General features: G+C 45.0%; 1 protein-coding gene and 1 pseudogene across 1 annotated transcript; one reads left to right on the top strand and one right to left on the bottom strand.

Moving 5' to 3' along the window:
* Nucleotides 1-6,016: 6,016 nt before the first annotated feature.
* GIMAP6 (GTPase, IMAP family member 6) lies at nt 6,017-12,216 on the bottom strand. Its single transcript, XM_043464101.1, is given in 6 exon segments — nt 6,017-7,517; nt 7,520-7,995; nt 7,997-8,106; nt 8,108-8,187; nt 10,439-10,523; nt 12,048-12,216. Coding segments are annotated over 6 exon segments (1,011 nt in total). The 5' UTR covers nt 12,210-12,216; the 3' UTR covers nt 6,017-7,419.
* Nucleotides 12,217-17,285: 5,069 nt separating this feature from the next.
* Nucleotides 17,286-20,169, top strand: LOC122438858 (annotated as a pseudogene).
* The last annotated feature ends 3,236 nt before the right edge of the window (nt 20,170-23,405 follow it).

Raw genomic sequence — 23,405 nt, 5'->3', positions numbered from 1 at the left:
CCAGGCAAAGGGGGACACAGCGAGCTCATGCCCTCAAAGTCCTCTATCCCCACTTGGGGAAGACAGTGAGAAGTTTTATTGTCCAAAGAGGGTGTGATCAGCTCTTGGACAATCTTCTGATGGGTTGACGGTGAGGTAAGCAGGAGTCAGCATCATCAACCTTCAGGTCCAACCGGTCTAGGGTCTACACGCTGTGGGCAGCATACCATGGTTAATCGTTAACTTCGGCCACCAGGATGGGTTTCAGTATCTGTAAACAAGTGCAAAGGCATTATTGTGTGTATCCTTGGATGGGGAAGCAAGACCTTACCCCAAGGCTCCTCTTGACTGTTTCTCTGGTTTCCCAGTTCCTTCCTTCCCTAACTGACAGCCACTTGAATCTGCCCACTAGAGATCAGGGAAGGTCATGGAGGCTGAGTGAAGGCTGTTTCTTGTGATCAGAGAAAGAGGGGACACAAAGGCCTTGTGTGTAGGAGCCCCACAGGGCCATGCACACCTCCATGTATTCTTATGCCCCTAACTGATTGCTCTCTGTTTGCTAAAACCTCCTTCATAGCACTGAATAGTACTGGGTGGGAACGCTTGCTTTCTTCCTGGAAATGTCTTCATTTGTGCATGCGTGTGTGTCCGCGCAGTTGTGTCAGACTCTTTGAAACCCTATGGACTGCAGCCCACCAGGCTCCTCTGTCCATGGAGTTTTCCAGGACCCACTTGGGTGGGTTGTCATTTCCTACTCCAAAGGATCTTCCCAGGGATCGAACCCACCCTGAGTGTTTCCCAATAAGTCAAGTAAGATAGCAGCTGAACTACAGCATGATATTACAAGTATCTGTGTGTGTGTGTGTGTGTGTGTGTGTGTGTGTGTGTGTGTGTGTGGTGTAATCATATTAAGCAAGTATCCCCCAATCACTATTTTCTTGGGGGTTTTATCATGAATGGCTATTGAATTTTATTAAAGACTTTTAAACAGTCATCCATCAAAATAATTGAGTGAAAGACATTAATAGATTTCCCAATATTCAGCCAACCTCTTTGTTTTCTATCCCTCTTGATCACGAAGTATCATATTCTTAATGATGGTGTTGGCACCTATTTGCTAATACATAAAGTTTTGTCTTTCGTACTTAGTTTTAATTTACCTTACTTCACTTTTTCCAGTTATTTTTTTTATGAGAATTTATTTTCTTTCTTTTGAAAGTGAAAGTGAAAGTAGCTCACTTAAGTCCAACTCTTTGCAACCCATGGACTACAGTCCATGGAATTGTTCAGGCCAGAATACTGGAGTGGGTAGCCTTTCCCTTCTCCAGGACATTTTCCCAACCCAAGGATTGAACCCAGGTCTCCCAACATTGCAGGCAGATTCTTTACCAGCTGAGCCACCAGGGAAGTCCTTTCTTTCTTTTACTTTTATTGAAAAAGTTTTTGATGCAATGCATTTTACTCTGATCACTTCTTTCAATGACACCTACAGCTTCTGATATTTAGTGTTTTCATTATTATAATCTTTAAGAAATTCTAAAGACTCAGTTTGTATTTTTGTTTTCAACAAGAGTTGTTTAATACAATATGCCCTTTCAGTTTCCAGATGGAAGCATGTTTTCCCAGAAGTAATTTCTGGTTTTATCTCATTATGATCAGAAAATGAAGAACTAAAGAGCCTCTTGATGAAAAGTGAAAGAGGAGAGTGAAAAGGTTGACTTAAAACTTAACCTTCAAAAGACTAACATCATAGCAACCAGTCCCATCACTTCATGGCAAATAGGTGGGGAAACAGTGACAGATATTTTTGGGAGGGGGCTTCAAAACCACTGCAGACGGTGACTGCAGCCATGAAATTAAAAGATGCTTGCTCCTTAGAAGTAAAGTTGTGACCAAACTAGATAGCACATTAAAAAGCAGAGATATTATTTTGCCAACAAAGTCCACCTAGTCAAAGCTATGGTTTTTCCAGTAGTCATGTATGGATGTGAGATTTGGACTATAAAGAAAGCTGAGTGATGAAGAATTGATGCTTTTGAACTGTGGTTTTGGAGAAGACTCTTTAAAGTCACTTGGACTGCAAGGAGATCAAACCAGTCGATCCTAAAGGAAACCAGTCCTGAATATTCATTGGAAGAACTGGTGCTGAAGCTGAAACTCCAATACTTTGGCCACCTGATACAAAGAATTGACTCATTAGAAAAGACCCTGATGCTGGGAAAGATTGAAGGTGGGAGGAGAAGGGGACGACAGAGGATGAGATGGTTGGATGGCATCACTGACTCAATGAACATGAGTTTGAGCAAACTTCAGGAGTTGATGATAGACAGGGAAGCCTGGCATGCTGCAGGCCATGGGGTTGCAAAGAGCTGGACTTGACTGGGCAATTGAACTGAACTGAACTCTTCTTAAGCTTCGTATTGTTGATATAAGATTTGTGAGAAAAGATAATGAGATAAGAAAATGTTGTTTAGCTTTAATTCCTCTTGAGGTAATAGTTACCTTTACAGACCTAACATTTTGAACAAGTGTACGGAAACAAGTCCTCTGAGACTACAAGTGAGTTACTCCCTGTGAAACAATTTCGAATCCACTGGAAACAGCCTCTGTGGCAAAATTAAACATATACTACGTTTAGGGAATAGAAAGAAAAGGTATATGCTTACATTGTCTAAAATTTCATAATCTTTCCTAGGTCTTATCCATTATTTCCAGAGAAAGCACAGAACTAAATGTCTGCTCTCATGTAAAAGCCAGTCCAATCTGATGTGTTAAAGAGCCCCTTTAAGGACTTCCCTGGTGGTCCAGTGGTTAAGACGGTGTCTTCCAATGCAGGTGGTTCGGGTTTGATCCCTGGCAGGGGAGCTAAAGATCCCACATGCCTTGCAGCCAAAAAACCAAAACATAAAACAGAAACAATACTATAACAAATTCAGTAAAGACTTGGGGGTGGGGGAAGAGCACCTTTAGATAGTGATCAGTTTCCATGTAGATGACTCAGACACTTTCTGCAACTATTTTATTTATTTCCTCCCATGGACTTTAGATGCCTTACATGACACTGGTTTGTGGAGAAAGATGGAGTTCTCCAGGCTTCCCAGGTGGTGCCGGTTGTAAAGAAACTGCCAGTCAATGCAGGAGATACAGATTCGATCCCTGGGCTGGGAAGATCCCCTGGAGAAGGAAATGGAAACCCACTTCAGTATTCTTGCCTGGAAAACACCATGGACAGAGGGCTACAGTCCATAGAGTCACAAAGATCGGACACACCTGAGCACGCACACGTGCACGTACGTGTGGGGCCTCCACCTCAGCCTCTGTCTCCCCTACTTGCTGGGTTATGTCTCATGTCTGTCAAGCCTCTGAAGGCCTGCTGGTCCCCAACAAGAAAGCCCACAAGCTGGTGTAAAGGCACCCAGTGAGTTGATTTCTGACTCCAGGCAGCACCCTTTCAGGGGCTCCTCAACTGACCTGACCACAGCTCCAGGTGGTCTACATTCTCTGTGGCTGGTCAGGCAGTGGCTCTCATTCAGCCCTGGAATATCAGCTAGAGGGTGATATTTCACGTGGCTGCAGGAAATACAGCTTCACCAAAGTAGCTTAACAAAGTACTTAACAAAGTAGCTTAACAAAAATTCAATTTTGATACAAGGAGTTTACTGGCTGGTACTCCAGAGCTGATGTAACTATCCAAAGAACTTGATTTTTTCTTCCCACCGTTTCTGGTAACTTTTGTCCTCAGAGTGGCAAGATGGCTGCTTCAGCTTCAGCCTCCTGTCAGAATTGCAGGCAGAAAGAACACAGACACAAGAAGGAAGACAGGATGGCACTCTATTGCAAAAGCAAAGCCAACCCACAGGGCTTCTTCTACCACCTCTTCGCCATATGGTTACCCCAGCTACAAGAAACGCAGTACAATTCAGTATTTTACTGAATTTTCTGTTGCTGTGACAAGCAAAATTGTAGTTTTGTCAGTAATGAGGAGGGGACAAATGCTAGTGAGCTGATGACTATGGCACATGCCATAGGAGCTGGGGTGGATTTGCCATACACTTCTCACTCTAGAGAGACCTCATTCTGGAACTCTCTTGCTTTTTTAATGATCCAGCGAATGTTGGCAATTTGATCTCTTGTTCCTCTGCCTTTTCTAAAATCAGCTTGAACATCTGGAAGTTCATGATTCACGTATTACTGAAGCCTGGCTTGGGGAATTTTGAGCATTACTTTACTAGCGTGTGAGATGAGTGCAATTGTGAGGTAGTTTGAGCATTCTTTGGCATTACCTTTCTTTGGGATTGGAATGAAAACTGACCTTTTCCAGTCCTGTGGCCACTGCTGAGTTTTCCAAATTTGCTGGCATATTGAGTGCATCACTTTCACAGCATCATCTTCCAGGATTTGAAATCGCTCAACTGGAATTCCATCACCTCCACTAGCTTTGTTTGTAGTGATGTTTCCTAAGGCCCACTTGACTTCACATTCCAGGATATCTGGCTCTAGGTAAGTGATCACACCATCGTGATTGGACCCTTTAGAGACCACAATTCCTGGTTCATCCAAAGACTTGAAGGGAGTTTTTATGCAGAATTTCTCATGCTCCCACCCATGCTGCTCTGTGGGAGTTCTCCATCAACATCTACCCTCTCTGGCGGCCCCCAAACTCCATCCTCTTACACTCAGGTCCCTGTGAATTTCTGCTTGAGCGACCTCCCTGGATCAGCAGGATGGGGACGTGTGCTCGGGGGAACCACAATGTGACGGCCACGTGGTCCTCAGTGAGGCGTCAGGTTCCCTACAGCCTCTCCTTGTCCTCAGTCACCTTGCAGTGTCTTCCAACACTTGTTTAAAAACTGTCATGATTTTTAATTTTCTACAGAGTGTATGAAAGTTATTACAGGAGAATTCAGAGCTGGAAAACTTCCTGAGATTTTTAGCCACTGCTCTGACCCACCAAGGAGGAAGCAGCCCACGGACTCACTGATCACTTTGGATTCTCCAGATCTCTCTCTTTCATGCTTTGCTCCAGTGTAGGGATTTTTTTGAGAAGAATGAATTCCCAAGGTCACTATTTTCACAACTTTGGCCAAGACAACCCCCTCTCCTTCCCCTACCCATGATGTCATCCACAGGACCTCTTTCTTTCTGGTACACAGACCATGGGTTTTCCAGAATAAACCAACAGTGCCTGCCTGTTCTCTGATGCTCAGGGAGTGATGGCATGAGGCAACAACTCCGCCTCCTTCTGAAATGTCATGGGAGGGATTTTCCTTGACTTTTAGTAACAAAAGAGAGAAAACCCCATATTCCATGTAATTTTAAGCAATTCCTTTAAAATTTTTAATGAATGACATGTTTTGAGTGACTTGCCATTTCACCTTTGTGAGTGACAGTGCCTGTCATTTGGTCAATACTTGTATTTTCTAGGATGAGATCAATTAAGCCAACAGGGTTAAAACAAAAGTACCTAAGTTAAAGATATTTATCTTCTTATCTTAAAGGAAATGTGAATGATTTAGCTGTTAAATCAGGGGCTGTGAAGTAATGGGTCTATTCACTTAGAAACACCTTATTTCACTTATCCTGGAAGAATTACAGATTCTCCCACTTTTTTTTTTTTTTGTTTCAGATTTTAAATGTGACTTTAAATTTGTTTTTCACATTGTGTAAATTTAAGGTGTGCTGAGTGTTACTTTGGTAGACTGGTGTATCATAGTTTGGTTGCCGTTTTAACAATTTTTAGCACATCACACACTCATACTACAATATTATTGCCTACATTCAATATAATGTACTTTAGACCTCTATGGCTTTTTAGTGCTTGTGACAAGTTTGCACCCTGGAACACCATTAATCTTATCCCCTGTGCCCCCACTTCTTGGTAACCACCATTCTCTTCTTTTTTTAAACAGGTTTGACTTTTTAGATTCCACATATTACACAGTACTTGTCCTTCTCTGTCTGACTTATCTTGCTTCCAATTCTCCCAAATTCAATACATAAAGTTAAGATCACTATAACTGGAACAACAACAATGTTCTTTTTAGAAAACTCAACAAGTAATTTTAATTTTCACACAGAAGAATAAATGCCTGAAAATAACAAAAGAAATACAAAGCTGGTGACTGGGGAGGAAATCGGGAGTGGGGGGGAGAGTTCACATTACAATCAAAGCCACAGAAACCAAGTCAATACTTTATTCATATAGGAGTTGAGAAGATGGAAGACAAGAATAGGCAAAAATTCTCACAGAAATCATACGGAATATGAAAATTTAACATATGATAACTGCTGTTTCAGTTCAGCAGGAGATGGATCACCTACTTAGTAAATAGTTTGGCACAAGGCTATCTTAAGCATACTCTGATGTGTCTCTGTTCTGACTCGAGACACTTTTAGCTAAAGACCTGCTGCAGCTTTCTCAGGGTCCTCTGGGTGAGGGCGAGATGACACCCCAGTTTCAGGACTCTCCCAGGCCCGCAGGCTGCTCCCGAGAACGTTCACGTGGTCTCCTGCTTCTTTCTTTGCAGCTTCCCTTTCTTCCTTCCTCCCTCCATTCTACACCCCCAAACACCTGGTTGGGGAACCCGCGTACAGGCCCAGACTCTGCTTGCTTTCTCCCCCTCTCAGGGGAGAAGGGACTGGTTGCAGGTCAGGCAGAGGCGGAGCTGGAAGTCTCCCCTCTGCTCTCCATGCGGGAGAGTGGGCATCAGAGGGGCGGTGCCGGGTGTGTGACCTCCCTTGTCCAAGCCTCCCTGGGAAGAGCTCCTCCACTGCCCAAGTCCACTTGGACCTCCAGGCGGTCCGTGTCCTGCAGCCAGGTCTACGCCCGTTTCCTGAGCAGACCTGGCCCCTGGACACACCTGCCCTGCCCTGCTCCATCCCATGGGGCTCCCTTGCTGCGGGTGGTGGCCTCTCTCAAGAGCGAATCAAGAGCAGCTCCTTGCGGCCCTCCCCCGTTTCTAGTTGCCTTCTCCTCCCCAGCCCAGAGCCTGTCCTGCCCCACATGGCGCTGGGCCCTAAAAGCCATCGTGCCTGCCCTCTTAACGGGCAAGGACACAGCCCAAGAGACGCCGAGTTGCCCGGTCCACATTCCACGCTGATCTGCATCGCGTTATAAGCCGAGCCTCCAGTGGCCGGGGTGCTGCCAGGGTTCCAAGGCAGAAAGGAGCACAGGCCCGCCTCAGGAGGCTTGGCTTCTCTCAGAGTTCTGTTGCAGACAGGGAACGCCAGAGACACGTGAGGATGGGCGCGGGGCGCAGAGCAGGAGGGCCCCTGTGTTCTGGAAGGTGTGATGAAGGAGCTGAGAACTCAGGAGCCCACCCACCTCCTCCCGCCTGACCAGACGCTGGCCTGGAGCCAGGAGGGGGCAGGGACCCCTGGGATGGACCCGCAAGTGAGGGGCCTGGGAGCCGGAGGCAGGAAGCCGCGGAGGCCTGTGCCTCAGATGGGCGCGCTCGGCGGGAGCTGGCCTCCAGCTTGCTCGGGCTCCTTCAGGATGCGGCGCAGGCCCCGCAGCCAGGCCTGGTCCCCACGCCCTCCTCGGCGCCGGGCCGCCAGAGGCCCCAGCTCTCCCGGGGCGCGGCGCGGGGGTGAGGGGCAGCCGGGAGGCTGTAGGCGCGGCCCTCGTGCTCCCACAGGACCCCCTCGACGTGCAGCATGAGCTCCCTCAGCTGGGCCTCCAGCTCGGTTCCGTCCCCCTTGTTGTTGAAGCCGCAGTGTCGCCGCGCGCAGACCGCGTCCGGCTCGGCCAGCGCTCGGTTGTCGGTCTCCCGCAGGAATGTCCCCAGCGAGCCGCCGTCCAGGTCTTCGTTCCGCGTGAACACCAGGACGGTGCGGGCCAGGATGCCCGCCCCGAACACCTCCTCGAGGCGCCTGGCCACCTGCTGGTCCTCCTCGGTGAACCGGCCGAGTTGTGTCACCAGGAGCACCGCGTGCGGCCCCGGCGGGGAGCGGGGGCCGGCCTCACCAACGCCCTGAGCGGACCCCCGCGGCGCCTCCCAGCGGGACAGGATGTCCGACCTGCAGCTCCCTCCCCGCCCACGCGCGGCGCCCCTGCTGGAAGGCCTGGGTCACCGGGCGAGCGCTGAGCTTGGACTCGAACACTCTCCTCCCGAGGATGCTGTTTCCCCGTGGCGCTTTTCCCGCTCCCGGATTTTCCCACCAGGATGAGCCTCAGCGTCTGCGGGGTCCCTTCATCCCCGCGCTGCCCTGGAAGCATCAAGAGAAGGTGGGGGGCTGCGGTTAGAGCCCGTCCTCCGCTTTAGCCTCTCCAGGGGGCAGAAGGTCCGGGTGGGGGCAGGACAAAGGAAGACCAGCGTCTGCATCGGAGATATGCCCTAGGTTCACATGCTTTCCTTCCTTTTCTCTTTTCTGATTTTTTTTTGGGAAAAATAAGGTACAAAATACATAATATAAAATGTACTGTTTGAACCATGTTTAGGTGTAGCCTTCGGTACATTCACACTGATGGGCAGCCATCATTTGAGCGTCTCAAGAACTTTCCATCTTCCCGAATGACACCCTGTCCCCATTAAACACTAACTCCCCATCCTTCCTCCCCCAACACATGACATCCACTGCTCTTTCTGTCTCCATGTGTTTGACTGTTCTAAGGACCACACATTACTGGAATCAGGCAATTTTTGCCCTACTGTGTCTGGCTTATTGACTTTGTGTTCAAGGTTCATTCATGTTGGAGCAAGTGTCAGATTGCCTTCCTTTTTAAGGCTGAATAATATTCCACTGTAGGTGTAGACCACATTGTGTTTATTCATATATATATGGAGTTGGGGGTTGTTTCCACTTTTTGCTATTGTGAATAATGCTGCTATTCACCTCGCAGCACATATATTCACTATCTATTTTAACTCTATAGGGCATTTTCCCCAGAAGTGGAATTGCAGGATCATATGGCAGAACACCACATTTTATGCTTCTGTTTTGAAACTTCTTCTCGGGCCACCTATTCCCACCAGGTGGGATCATCGCCTCATGAACTGGGAGCCTGAGCTTTCTCGAGCCCCTCTGGTTGGAGACCTTCCCAGGAAGAGGGTGAAGTTGGAAGCACACGGCCTCTGTCTGTCCTCTCCCTCCCGTGATCGAACACACCACATTACCTTCACTTTGCCCAACAAGGAGTGTTGTGAGGGTGGGGTCCTTTCAGCCAGACCCCCAGCTCCACAGCACAGCTCACACTGGGTCCCAGTCCTAAGCTCCACTGTTGAAGTTTGGGCTGGACACCCTCACCCAGGAGAATATCAGAACCATCAGCTGTGAGTAGATGTTTCATGTCCATTTAATACTGAGGACCCCACGTCCAGATTTTAGAAATGACCATGGCTGGAGGGCACGAAGGGAATTCCCTTCTCCTGGCCTTACAGGTCCCAGGACCCAAAGCACATAGAGAAGCACCAAACCCTAGCTGATTTCCAGCCTGTTCCCAGGGAAGACATTGCTGTGTCTCAGTGCAGCGCCCTCAGCCTCTTGAGGCCAGGACTGACACCATCTTCTTCCATCTCTCCCCAGCAGGGCTGTGTTTCTCCTGCCTTTCTGCCTTGGTGGGCTGACCCACCCACCAACTCTGACTGGAAGATATGGGCTCCTTCTAGCTTCTGCAGGTGACCTGTGTGAATGACTGGGAGTTCCACAGAAGCAGGGAAGGGCAATTCCGTCTGTACTCTCAGATGCATAGCTAGAGGAAGACCGTGATCTCCCATCTGGGCAAGCCTGGAGACACTCATGCCATGCCTTTGGACTTAAAAGTCAAATACACTGAGCTCAGAAGAGAAATTTTAAAGTAATACTTAACCCTGATTGCTGCAAAAAAGGTAAATCAGGTGTGAACACTGGGATTATCGCTTTCCTATGCAGTTTAATATTATGACTTTCTCCCAATGGTTTAGGCCACTGAAGTTCATCTAATAAAACATAGTTGCGTGGAAATGCATAATAAATTGCCAATCAATTCCTTTTCCAGGAAAGTGATGGATTTCTAACATTCCTAAATTCCTAAGTTCTGTCTCCGTGAAACAGCTTTTGGGGGGAGGGAGCCCCTTGGGAAGACAGAGTCCAGACCTGCAGGCCCTTGATTGCATGCTATGTGTTCACTAGTGCTTTGCAGCCCCCGTGGTCCTGAGAGTCTCACAGCAGAGCCAGGGCAACACCCACCAGGGGCCTGGGGCGAGTCGTCTGTCACACCCACGAACACATCCTTCCTGACACTCAGTGAAGGGGCAGTGGCTGTGGTCTGTTGCCTACTTTGACCCACGGCACCATCAGGGGCCCTTCCCTTCTGTCTGGCTGAGGTGAAGGGAGGCCCAACCCAAATGCCCCATGATGGCCACTCCGGTGGACGAATCTCTGATGGGGGGACTCCCGCTGCCCTTCCCAGCACACCTCCTGCCCCTCAGGCCCCGGCCCCTCCTCTCTCAAGTCCATGTCGGCTAGAAAGTTGCTTTACCTCCTGACCCGCCTGGAGAAGGATCCTGGGATGCACCTTCTTCAGGTTCCTCCAGGAGAAGGATTTCGAATTCTTCTTCCTCCATCTAGAAAGAAACCATAATGTGTCTTACTGATATTTCCTCTGAGCTTTCAGGGGCTCCTGACTTTTGCCTTTCTCTAACCCATGGAAGCTGTTTGCATCGGTTTGTTGGCATGGGACAGAGTGAGGGGGCGTCTGAGACACCCGCTACCTCCTTTAGGGACCCTGTTTCCTCCTTCCTTCCCCTGCACGTGGTCTCCACTTGGGAGGGGGGATTCTGTGATGGGCATAAATGACCAGAGACACATCCTGACAGACGCTGTCCTGGGAGCAGTGGCCAGGGTGCCGGGTAGATGTGAGCAGGACATTGCTGGAGGGCCTGGTGAGGGGCTCATGGGGCCAGAACAATCTGTGAGGGGAGCCTGGCAGTGGGGGCCACAGAGGCTGAGCGCTGAGGGGTGAGGAGGGCAGCAGACACGCACAGGCTACCTCTCCACGTGTGGTCCAGTCCTGCTGGGAGCCCCGGGTCCTCAGTGCTCAGCTCCAGGCCAGCGACTCAGGTGGTCACACTGCTGGGGCCTCTGTGTCCCCATAGATGTGGATGCTGAGTTCAAACTACACATCCCTGAGATCTTGTCCCCCTGGAAGATTCCAGGACATTTTACTACGTTTTCTAGAGCAATTCCCAGTCTTCTTTGCCAAGGAGGGCATTGTCGCCCACCAGGAACTCCTGTCACCCACTCTCAGGCTCAGAGAGCTGACTGCCCAGCCCCAGGCCGCCTCACCCCAAACCCTGCCCAACAGAGCATCACCACACGTGTGCCACGTGCCACAGTGTTTGTCTCAACATGGAGCAGATCTGTCACCTTGTGAGGTTTCCCAGGAGAAAAGTGAGACTCAGAGCGTCCTGCCCGAGGGTAAGCAGGGAGCTCCAGGCAGAGCCCAAAGGCTGCAAGGTCCTCCTGACTCCCCTGGCTCCTCCCATTGCTCCTGAAACAGGGGCACTCACAGACACTCTCACACATACACTCACACACACACACTCACAAACATGCAAACATACAAACAATATACACACAAACAACACATACACAACTCACACACACACAAACATACAAACAAAATATACACACAAACACAACACATTCACTACTTACACACATACACGTACAAAAGTACAAACATAGCACACACATACAACACACATGAACACACATTTACTCACAAACATATGAACATACATAAACAGCACACAAACACAAACATAAGACACAGAGACCACTCACACACATATATTCACAAGACAAACATACAAAGATACACACACACAATACACCACTCACACACACAAACATACACACACACATATAAATATACATACAACACATATAAATGTAATACACATATACTCATCTATACACAAATAAACACACATAACACAGAGATACACACCAACACAACACACACGTATACATACAAACACATACACACACACACTGTGCACAGTACCCCCACAACACACTCTCAAGCCCAGCACACACACACAGACGCCCACACACAGGCATGCTCACCACAGCCTTGGACTTACCGCCCCATCGTCGGTGAGGCAGGAGGAACACCCGTGTCTGGCGTCTCCTGGGGCCGTGTGCTCACCTGAATGCTCTGTGTCTCCTCTGAGAGCTAACACACTGCAGGCTGAATGGAGGACATCAGTGACACTGCCCCAGATGTACACACTAACAGAGGACATGGCGGATATGTTTTCAGTAATACGTGATCCAGAGCTCAGCTCAAGAGCTGTGTTTAAGAGCACAGCTGTGCAAAAGCTTTTAAGTTTAATTAGGTCCCATTTGTTTATTTTTGCTTTTATTTCCAATATTCTGGGAGGTGGGTCATACAGGATCCTGCTGTGATTTATGTTGGAGAGTGTTTTGCCTATGTTCTCCTCTAGGAGTTTTATAGTTTCTGGTCTTATATAGATCTTTAATTCAGTTTGAATTTATTTTTGTGTATGGTGTTAGAAAGTGTTCTAGTTTCATTCTTTTACAAGTGGTGGACCAGTTTTCCCAGCACCACTTGTTAAAGAGGTTGTCTTTTTTCCATTGTATATTCTTGCCTCCTTTGTTGAAGATAAGGTGTCCATAAGTTCGTGGATTTATCTCTGGGCTTTCTATTCTGTTTCATTGATCTATATTTCTGTCTTTGTGCCACTACCATACTGTCCTGATGACTGTGGCTTTGTAGTAGAGCCTGAAGTCAGGCAGGTTGATTCCTCCAGTTCCATTCTTCTTTCTCAAGATTGCTTTGACTATTTGAGGTTTTTTGCATTTCCATGCAAATTGTGAAATTATTTGTTCTAGTTCTGTGAAAAATGCCATTGGTAGCTTGATAGGGATTGCATTGAATCTATAGATTGCTTTGGGTCATATACTCATTTTCACTACATTGATTCTTCCAATCCATGTACATGGTATATTTCTCCATCTATTTGTGTCCTCTTTGATTTCTTTCATCAGTGTTTTATAGTTTTCTATATATAGGTCTTTCATTTCTTTAGGTATATATACTCTTAAGTATTTTATTCTTTTTGTTGCAATGGTGAATGGTATTGTTTCCTTAATTTCCCTTTCAGTTTTCTCATTGTTAGCATATAGGAATGCAAGGGATTTCTGTGTGTTAATTTTATATCCTGCAACATTAATGTACTCATTGATTAGCTCTAGTAATTTTCTGGTAGAGTCTTTAGGGTTTTCTATGTAGAGGATCACGTCGTCTGCAAACAGTGAGAGTTTTACTTCTTCTTTTCCAATGTGGATTCTTTTTATTTCTTTTTCTGCTCTGATTGCTCTGGCCAACACTTCCAAAACTATGTTGAATAGTAGTGATGAGAGTGGGCACCCTTGTCTTGTTCCTAACTTTAGGGGAAATGCTTTCAATTTTTCACCATTGAGGATAATGTTTGCTGTGGGTTGGGTTTGTCATATATAGATTTTATTATGTTGAGGTATGTTCCATCTATGCCTGCTTTCTGGAGAGTTTTCATCATAAATGGATGTTGAATTTTGTCAAAGGCTTTTCCCGCATCTATTGAGATAATCATGTGGATTTTATCTTTCAATTTGTTAATGTGGTGTATTACATTGATTGATTTGTGGATATTAAAGAATCCTTGCATTCCTGGGATAAAGTCCACTTGGTCATGATGTATGAAACTACAAGCAAGGTGAAAAGACATCCTTCAGAATGGGAGAAAATAATAGCAAATGAAGCAACAGACAAAGGATTAATCTCAAAAATATACAAGCAACTCCTGCAGCTCAATTCCAGAAAAATAAATGACCCAATCAAAAAATGGACCAAAGAACTAAACAGACATTTCTCCAAAGAAGACATACAGATGGCTAACAAACACATGAAAAGATGCTCAAAATCACTCATTATTAGAGAAATGCAAATCAAAACCACAATGAGGTACCATTACACGCCAGTCAGGATGGCTGCTATCCAAAAGTCTACAAGCAATAAATGCTGGAGAGGGTGTGGAGAAAAGGGAACCCTCTTACACTGTTGGTGGGAATGAAAACTAGTACAGCCACTATGGAGAAGAGTGTGGAGATTCCTTAAAAAACTGGAACTAGAACTGCCATATGACCCAGCAATCCCACTCCTGGGCATACACACCAAGGAAACCAGATCTGAAAGAGACATGTGCACCCCAATGTTCATCGCAGCACTGTTTATAAAAGCCAGGACATGGAAGCAACCTACATGCCCATCAGCAGATGAATGGATAAGGAAGCTATTGTACATATACACCATGGAATATTACTCAGCCATTAAAGATAATTCATTTGAGTCATTTCTAATGAGATGGATGAAACTGGAGCCCATTGTACAGAGTGAAGTAAGACAGAAAGATAAAGACCAATACAGTATACTAATGCATATATATGGAATTTTAAAAGATGGTAACGATAACCATATATGCAAAACAGGATAAGAGACACAGATGTACAAAACAGACTTTGGGACTCTGTGGGAGAAGGCGAGGGTGGGATGGTCTGAGAGAATAGCATTGAAACAGGTATACTATCAAGGGTGAAACAGATCACCAGCCCAGGTTGGATGCATGAGACAAGTGCTCAGGGCTGGTGCACTGGGAAGACCCAGAGGGATGGGATGGGGAGGGAGGCATGGGGGGGGGGGGATGGGAAACACATATAAATCCATGGCTGATTCATGTCAAGTATGGCAAAACCACTACAATATTGTAAAGTAATTAGCCTCCAAACAATAAAAAAAAGAAAAAAAAAAAAAAAAAGAGTGCAGCTGTCAGCCAGGAGAAGAGACAAGAGAAAGTGGGGGAGTCCCCCAGCCAGGCCCCCCACCCCAGACAGAAAGCTCTGTGGGCTGCTCTTGTCTGCAGGCCTGGTGGTGACCCCCTCCAGTGTTCTCACCTGGAAAACCCCAGCACAGAGGACCCTGGCAGGCTGCAGTCCATGGGGTTGCAGGTGTGGGACACAACTGAGTGACTTCACTGGTAATATCAACAGGGGAAACAGGAACACGACTGTTGTTATTACTTTTATCCTGCATTAGGACAAGTGGAACTCAGAGGCTTAAACCAAAGCAGCAGATCTTTCAGAAAATGTGCTGCCAGCAGAGTGAGTTTTTTATCGATTTCCTCCCTTTTTGAGAATTCCCCTTCCTGCAGACATCCTCTGTCTTCTCCATCATGACGCTTACTCCCTGACTCTCTCCCTCCCCCAGCTCCTCCTTCAGCCGCTCCATTGGCTCCAGGGTCGCCAGTTTACTGACCCTAGATCCCGAGACTTGTCACCTCCATAATCCCATGAGCCCCACACCAGTCAATTCTTTACAATTAGTGTCTCTCTATATTTGTGTATATCCACACACATTCTGTGCCTGAAAATTCCAAGATCTGTGTCACATCAGAGTCTGGGTCTAAGCTTTGCTTTCTGTGTTTTCTCCTGCCTTTAGCACATCCTGCAATGATGTTGAAAGTCCGACATGATAATATCTGATATGAGGAATTAAGGTGAATAAGCCTGTGGTGTGAGATTTTATGTTGACCTGGCTGGGAGCTGGGCTGTGTTTAATGTCTGCTGGAGCTTCATTCTCCTCTGGTGCCCTTGTTTGTCTCCCCAGTTGTCTGTGGGTTTCCCTAAAACCCCTTCTTAAATAGAACTTGTATCTTGCTGTTCACTCCTCTTTATTCACTGTTTTCATCCTGTGTCCTGTGATGTGGGAAGGAGTGAGGAGGGAAGCATTACTTGGGGATTGAATCTCACTCTTTCAGTGCATCTGTGTTCCTGGGCTGTGGGCATCACAATGTTTCATTTTGTTTCCTTTTCCTCCTCTTTTTCCCCCTTTAAGTGTTACTGGCCATGTCTGGTCACTTCTGACCTTTTCCACCTTGTGTTATCCTAAGATTTTCTTTTCTTTGATGCTCTGGTCTTCAAGAACATCTTTTTTTTTTATTTGAATGCTTCATTCCCACCTTTATTCTCTGGAACTGCTGCAAAGATCTATTACTAAAAGATTTTTCAGGGAGTGTATTCTATTGATAAAAATATTTCAATAAAGATTTTGGAGGTTTAGTGGTGCTTTGGAAGATTAGAATGTTCACTATTAACACTATTTTAAACTTTTTTCTAGAGGAAATATACACTGAAACCATAAAAGACAAAGAAGCTGCTTGTATAAAAATGCAAAGAAGGATGCGAAATTATCATTATTTGTAGATGCTTTGATTATATATCTTGGAAAAATCAAGAGAATAAACTAATAAACTATGCAAACAATAAAATTTAGTAAACTGATAGATGCAAAATTATTAAAAAATCATAAAAATTGTCTTACAAACAATATCCAAGTACACATAATTTGTAATTTTTAAAACAACAGCAATACAAAATAAAATTAAAAGCCCAAGAATAATTTTAAAATTGTGTTAAAAATATAACAGAGAAAACTCTGAGAAACTTCTGAGACTATGAAGCAAACTGAACTCTCCCATGTTTCGTGAAAATATACATTAACTAGAGAACTTTCAGATGTTCAAGCTGGATGTAGAAAAGGCAGAGGAACCAGAGATCAAATTGCCAACATCCGTTGGATCACAGGAAAAGCAAGAGAATTCCAGAAAAACATCTACTTCTGCTTCATTGACTACACTAAAGCCTTTGACTGTTGCATGGATCACAACAAACTGTGGGAAATTCTTAAAGAGATGGGTATACCAGATCACCTTATCTGCCGCCTGAGAAATTAGTATGCAGGGCAAAAAGCAACAGTTAGAACTGGACATGAAACAACAGACTGGTTCCAAATTGGGACAGGAGTATGTCAAGGCTGTATATTGTCACCTTGTTTATTTAAATTATTTTTGGAGTACATCATGTGAAATGCCAGGCTGGATGTAGCATAAGCTGGAATCAAGATTGCTGGGAGAGTATTTGGTTCTCTGCTGAGATGCCCAGCCGGGGTGAGCAACCTGACGACCGGGGTGAACAATCTGAGGACCGCGCTGGGCTGGTCCCTGCTGAGAGCTTGACCGTGCACAAGGAAGAGCTCAACAAAGACTAAAGAACAAAAAGTTGTTGTGGATGAACTTTTTAACCTTAAGAAGAACAGGAAAGTATATAGGCAGCAACAGAACAGCAACATATTCTTTCTTGCAGACCGAATAGAAATGTTTTCTGAAAGCAAAAATATATTGGATGAGCTAAGGAAAGAATATCAAGAAATAGAAAACTAAGAGTATACCAAAATCAAGAAATAACCAACTTGACTTTAGATAGCAATGTGTGGCATTTGTTGTGCAGTAAGCTTTTCTGTTGAGCATTTTGCAAAGCTTTGAAAGAGGATTTACTGTGTAATCTTAAATAACGGGGGCCCAATAGTAGTAAACAGTTGTTAAGATCCAATGTTAACTACCAGTGTTTATTCTCTGGGCATGTCCTTCATTTAAGAGATGTGTTGGTCTCTCTATCTAGGTTGGTCATAACTTTCCTTCCTGTGGAAGATGAAAGAGGCAATGTATTCCTGTGGAATGGAGAAGTCTTTAGTGGGATCAAGGTCCAAGCAGAAGAGAATGATACTCAAATCATGTTTCATTATCTTTCCTCTTGTAGGAATAAATCTGGTATTTTGTCACTCTTCTCAAAAGCCCAAGATCCTTGGTCTTTTATATATTATCAAGCATCTAGCCTTTCTTTATGGGATAGTTAGGACTGGACATGGAACAACAGACTGGTTCCAAATAGGAAAAGGAGTACATCAAGGCTGTACATTGTCACCCTGCTCATTTAACTTATATGCAGAGTACATCATGAGAAACGCTAGGCTGGAAGAAGCACAAGCTGGAATCAAGATTGCCGGGAGAAATATCCATAACCTCAGATATGCAGATGATACCACCCCTTATGGCAGAAAGTGAAGAGGAACTAAAAAGCCTCTTGATGAAAGTGAAAGAGGAGAGTGAAAAAGTTGGCTTAAAGCTCAACATTCAGAAAACTAAGATCATGGCATCTGGTCCCATCACTTCATGGCAAATAGATGGGGAAACAGTGGAAGCAGTGTCAGACTTTATTTTTCTGGGCTCCAAAATCACTGCAGATGGTGACTGCAGCCATGAAATTAGAAGACGCTTACTCCTTGGAAGGAAAGTTATGACCAACCTAGATAGTATATTAAAAAGCAGAGACATTACTTAGCCAACAAAGGTTCATCTAGTCAAGGCTATGGTTTTTCCAGTGGTCATGTATGGATGTGAGAGTTGGACTGTGAAGAATGCTGAGCGCCAAAAAATTGATGCTTTTGAACTGTGGTGTTGGAGAAGACTGTTGAGAGTCCCTTGAACTGCAAGAAGATCCAACCAGTCCATCCTAAAGGAGATCAGTCCTGGGTGCTCATTGGAAAGACTGATGCTGAAGCTGAAACTCCAATACTTTAAGAGTTGACTCATTGGAAAAGATCCTGATGTTGGGAGGGATTGGGGGCAGGAGAAGGGGACAACAGAGGATGAGATGGCTGGATGGCATCACCGACTTGATGGGCGTGAGTTTGAGTAAACTCCAGGAGTTGGTGATGGACAGGGAGGCCTGGAGTGCTGCGATTCATGGGGTCGCAAACAGTCGGACACGACTGAGTGACTGAACTGAACTGAACTGAGGGACTTTTTTGGTCATCGTAGCTTGCTTTGGCATTTTAGTAACTTGGGCAAGAGTTTCTGCCTCTCTTCAGTTGGTGCCCAAGCCTCTGGAGTGGCCGATCAGTGGCAGGAAGTTCCAGCATCTGGAATTTTCAGAATTGATCTCAAGTCTCTTTCCATTTCCAAATCTGTCGTTTTAAAGTTGTATCCTTGGAAATACAATTCTGGCGGGGGGGGGGGGGGCGTGGAATGTCAGAGAATGTGTTAATAGCCTGACTGGGATTTCAGCAGACTTGCCAACATTTGTCTTGGTGGCAGCAAATGAAGCCAAACTGTATCTTAAAGCACCTGTTGTCCCTTTAAATATGCCATTGCCACAAGCTGCATTTGAGACCCATTGCAGCAGTAGTTCCAGGAGTCCACTGACAAGAGACCCTTCAGGTCTTTCTTACTGATGGACACACGAAGGAAGTAGTTCAGCAGTTCATTGGTGTCCCGAGTATCGCAGTCAAGAGACGTGTCTTGTGTTTACCTAGGGATGAAAGCCTGAAACCAAGCGAAGTTTTGAAAACTAGTAATAGGAAAGTGAATGTTGCAATTCTGTTTTCTGGAGGGATTGATTCCATGGTCATTGCAGCCCTTGCTGACCATCATATTCCTTTAGATGAACCAACTGATCTTCTTAATGTGGCTTTCATGACTAAAGAAAAGACCATACCAGTTAATTTTAACAAAAAAGGGAGAAAACAGAAAAATCATTGTGAAATACCCTCTGAAGAATTCTCCAAAACTATTACTGCTGCTGCTGCTAGACCCGGTGAACAGTTCAATGTACCAGGTCGAGTCACAGGAAGAGCAGGACTGACGGAACTGCAAGCTGCCAATCCTTTGGGGATTTGGAATCTTGTTGAAATTAATGTTTCTCTAGAAGAACTGCAAAGATTAGGAAGAACTCAAATATCACACTTAATCCAGCCCTTGGATAAAGTCCTAGATGATAGCATTGGCTGTGCAGTCTGGTTTGCTTCCAGAGGAGCTGGTTGGTTAGTGACCCAAGATGGAGAAAAACCGTATCAGAGCAGTGCAAAGGTGGTTCTTACCAGAGTTGGTTCAGATGAGCAGCTTGCAGGTTCTTCTTGTCATTGGGTCCACTTCCTGACACATGGGCTGGGGAGACTGAATAAGGAATTGAAATGGAACTGGGTCGAATTTCTTCTAGAAATCTTAATCATGATGATAGACATATCAGTGATCATGGAAAAGAAGCAAGATTTCCTTTCCTGGATTAAAATATTGTCTCCTTTCTAAATTCCCTACCAGTCTGGGAAAAGGCAAACTTGACTTTACCCTGTGGAATTGGTGAAAAACTAATTTTGTGTCTTGCAGCAGTGGAACTTGGTCAAACAGCCTCTCTTCTTCTGCCAAAGCGGGCCACGCAATTTGGATCCAGAATTGCAAGAATAATGAAAAGGCATATGATAAATGTGGAAGGCTCCAAATCATCTCTTTAGAAAACCTTTCAGTTGTAAACTAGATGTTTTATAGTGTAATAACATTTACTGAATGATGGTTTTTTTAAAAAATAAAATAAAATACTCTGCTGCTTTCAGTTTAAAAAAAATATTGCTGGTAGAAATATTAGTAACCTCAGATATACAGATGACACCACACTTATGGCAGAAAGTGAAGAGGAGCTAAAGAGCCTCTTGATGAAAGTGAAAGAGGAGAGTGAAAAAGCTGACTTAAAACTCAACATTCAAAAAACAAAGATCATGACATCCGGTCCTATCACTTCATGGCAAATAGATGAGGAAACAATGGAAACAGTGACAGACTTTCTTTTTTGGTCTCCAAAATCACTGCAGATGATGACTGCAGCCATGAAATTAAAAGATGCCTGCTCCTTGTAAGAAAAGCTTTGACAAACCTAGACAGTGTGTTAAAAAGCAGAGATATTACTTTGCCAACAAAGGTCTGTCTAGTGAAAGCTATGGTTTTTCCAGTAGTCATGTATGGATGTGAGAGTTGGACCATAAAGAAGGTTGAACGCCAAAGAGTTGATGCTTTTGAATTGTGGTGTTGGATAAGATGCTTGAGAGTCCCTTGGACTGCAAGGAGATCAAATCAGTCCATCCTAAAGGAAATCAACCCTGAATATTCATTAGAAGGACTGATGTTGAAGCTGAAGCTTCAATACTTTGGCCACCTGATGAATAGAACTGACTCATTGGAAAAGACCCTGATGCTGGGAAAGATTGAAGGCAGCAGGAGAAGGGGACAACAAAAAATGAGATGGTTGGATGGCATCACCAACTCAATGGACATGAGTCTGAGCAAGCTCTGGGAGTTGGTGATGGACAGGGAAGCCTTGTGTGCTGCAGTCCATGGGTCGCAAAGAGTCAGACACAACCAAGGGACTGAACAACAATAAATATTAATAGAACCACTTTGGAAAACACTGTGGAGTATCTCAGAAACCTGAATATTACACATAGTTCACCTTCACCATTCTACCACAAGGTGCATAGCCAACAGAAATGTGTGCTTGCCAACCAAAGGTAATGGCCACAGTATTTATGGCAGGATACACAGAATAGCAAACCACTGGACATAGGGTCAATGCTCTCACCCCAAGAAAAGAAAGGAAGGAAGGAAAATGGTAACTATGTGAGGTGATGGATATGTTAATTAGCTTGTGGTGACTATTTCACAATGCACATACCAAACCATTAAGTTGTATATACGTTAAAGATATACAATTATAATTTGCCAATTTTACCCCAATAAAACCTGAGAAGTAAAACATCTGGGGAAAAAGTGATTTTAAAATGAAAAAGCAAAACAGTATGGTCCAAATTAATGGGGTTAACTATATAAATATCTTCATATTACAAATTAAATATGTTGGCTTATAGTCATACAATGAAATAGTATACAGCAGTGAAAATACACAACTTATTGCTACACGTAACAACTTGGATACATCTCAAAATACAATGGTAAGCCAAAAAAGCCAGATACAACAGAATACCTCATGCATGATTTTATTGCTATAAAGTAGAAAAATAGCTAAAGTTAACCTATGCTATCACAAGTTCAGTGAGAGGTCACCCATAGAGGGCATAAGGGGTTTTGGTTTGCCAACAACATTCCGTGTCTTGAGTTGAGTGCTCGTTACTTGGGTGTGTTCAGTTTGTGACAACTGAAAATTTAGTGTGCTATAAACTTATATGAGCCCTTTCCTCTATTAATACTACATTTCGCAAACACTTAAGATTAAAAACAAAAAGAAGAAAGTGACTGATGAACACACATGCACACAGAACCAAAAAAAAAAAAAAAGAAAAGAAAATGCAACATGCCTGGAAAGAAAACTACCATGAAACTTTCGGTACACCTTCCTAGGTATACTAATGCATTTAATTCAATGCTGATTTTTTTTAAAGTCCTCTGTAATTTTGGTTTTGTATACTAGATAGGGACGTTGGTTATGAAGTATGAAAGTACACTTGTAAGGATAGCCAGCTTCCAGAAGGACTAAAATAATCTCAAAGGATGCAGTCACCAGAAAATGCCCCGAGTCCTACATTCCACCACAGAGTCCACAATAGGGTCCTCAGGATGCTAAGAGGGCCCCACCGCCCCAGTTCTTCCCCGCTTCCCACTCAACTGGGGGAGGAAGATCACACTCTGTGTTTGGACGGGTGTCACTGGCTGAGTTCACTAGGAGCAGATTCTGAGATAAAAATGCTGCAGGCATGAACTTTCTTTAGGAGAGCTCTTGGAATGGAAACCTGTGTGACCCCGAAGGACGTAGGACGGGGCGGAAGGAGACACTGGGCTGTGATGAGTCACAACAAGGGCGCAGCCACATCACCTGGCGCTGTAGCTCGGAGGGCGGGGGCAGACTGGTCCCAAACTGGGGTCCCTGTGCCTCTGCAGGGACCAGTCCTAAAATGTGAGTGCCCTGGGAGTAGGGGGGACCATCTTGGAAGAGAGAAATCTCTTCAACTGAGAATAACCCTGAGGGGATGCCATAAGGATGCGGGAGGGCGTCGGCTGACCCATAAGAAAAAGACCCAGATTGCCCCACAGTCAGTCTCTCCCATCAGGGAGCTTCCATAAGCCTCTTAGCCGTCTCCATCAGAGGGCAGACAGATGAAAAGCACAACCATAGAAAATTAACCAAACTCATCACATGAATCGCAGCCTTGTCTAACTCAGTGAAACAATAAGCCACATTGTGTAGGGCCACCCAAGAAGCACTGGTCATGTTGGAGAGTTCTGACAAAACATGGTCCACTGGAGAAGGGAATGGCAAACCACTTCAGTATTCTTGCCTTGAGAATCCCGTGAACGATATGAAAAGGCAAAGAGCGACTGAACTGAACACCCCTGTCAGCAGGGAGGCTTCAGTCTCCCTGGGGGTTTCAGTCCTGAAGCTGTGGTGGGGGTGGATCTCAGTGGCAGAAATAGAAGATACTATACTGAGCAAAATTTGGGCCATTTCACCATCTTCACAAAGTCTACAAATGACAAATGCTGGAGAGGGTGTGGAGCAAAGGAAGCCCTACACTGTTGTTGGGAATGTAAATTGGTACAGCCTCAATGGAAAATAGTATAGAGGTTCCTCAGAACACTAAAAATAGATGTGTCATGTGATCCAGCAATCCCTCTCCTGGGCATATATCTGAAAAGATAAAAATGCTAAATCAAAAAGATACGTGCATCCTTATGTTCATAGCAGCATTATTTACAATAGGCAAGACA

The sequence above is a fragment of the Cervus canadensis genome, chromosome 3 (genome assembly GCF_019320065.1).
Source record: "Cervus canadensis isolate Bull #8, Minnesota chromosome 3, ASM1932006v1, whole genome shotgun sequence".
Classification (NCBI taxonomy): domain Eukaryota; kingdom Metazoa; phylum Chordata; class Mammalia; order Artiodactyla; family Cervidae; genus Cervus; species Cervus canadensis.
Note: the sequence above shows the minus strand (reverse complement) of the source record. Positions and strands in the feature narration are given on the sequence as shown.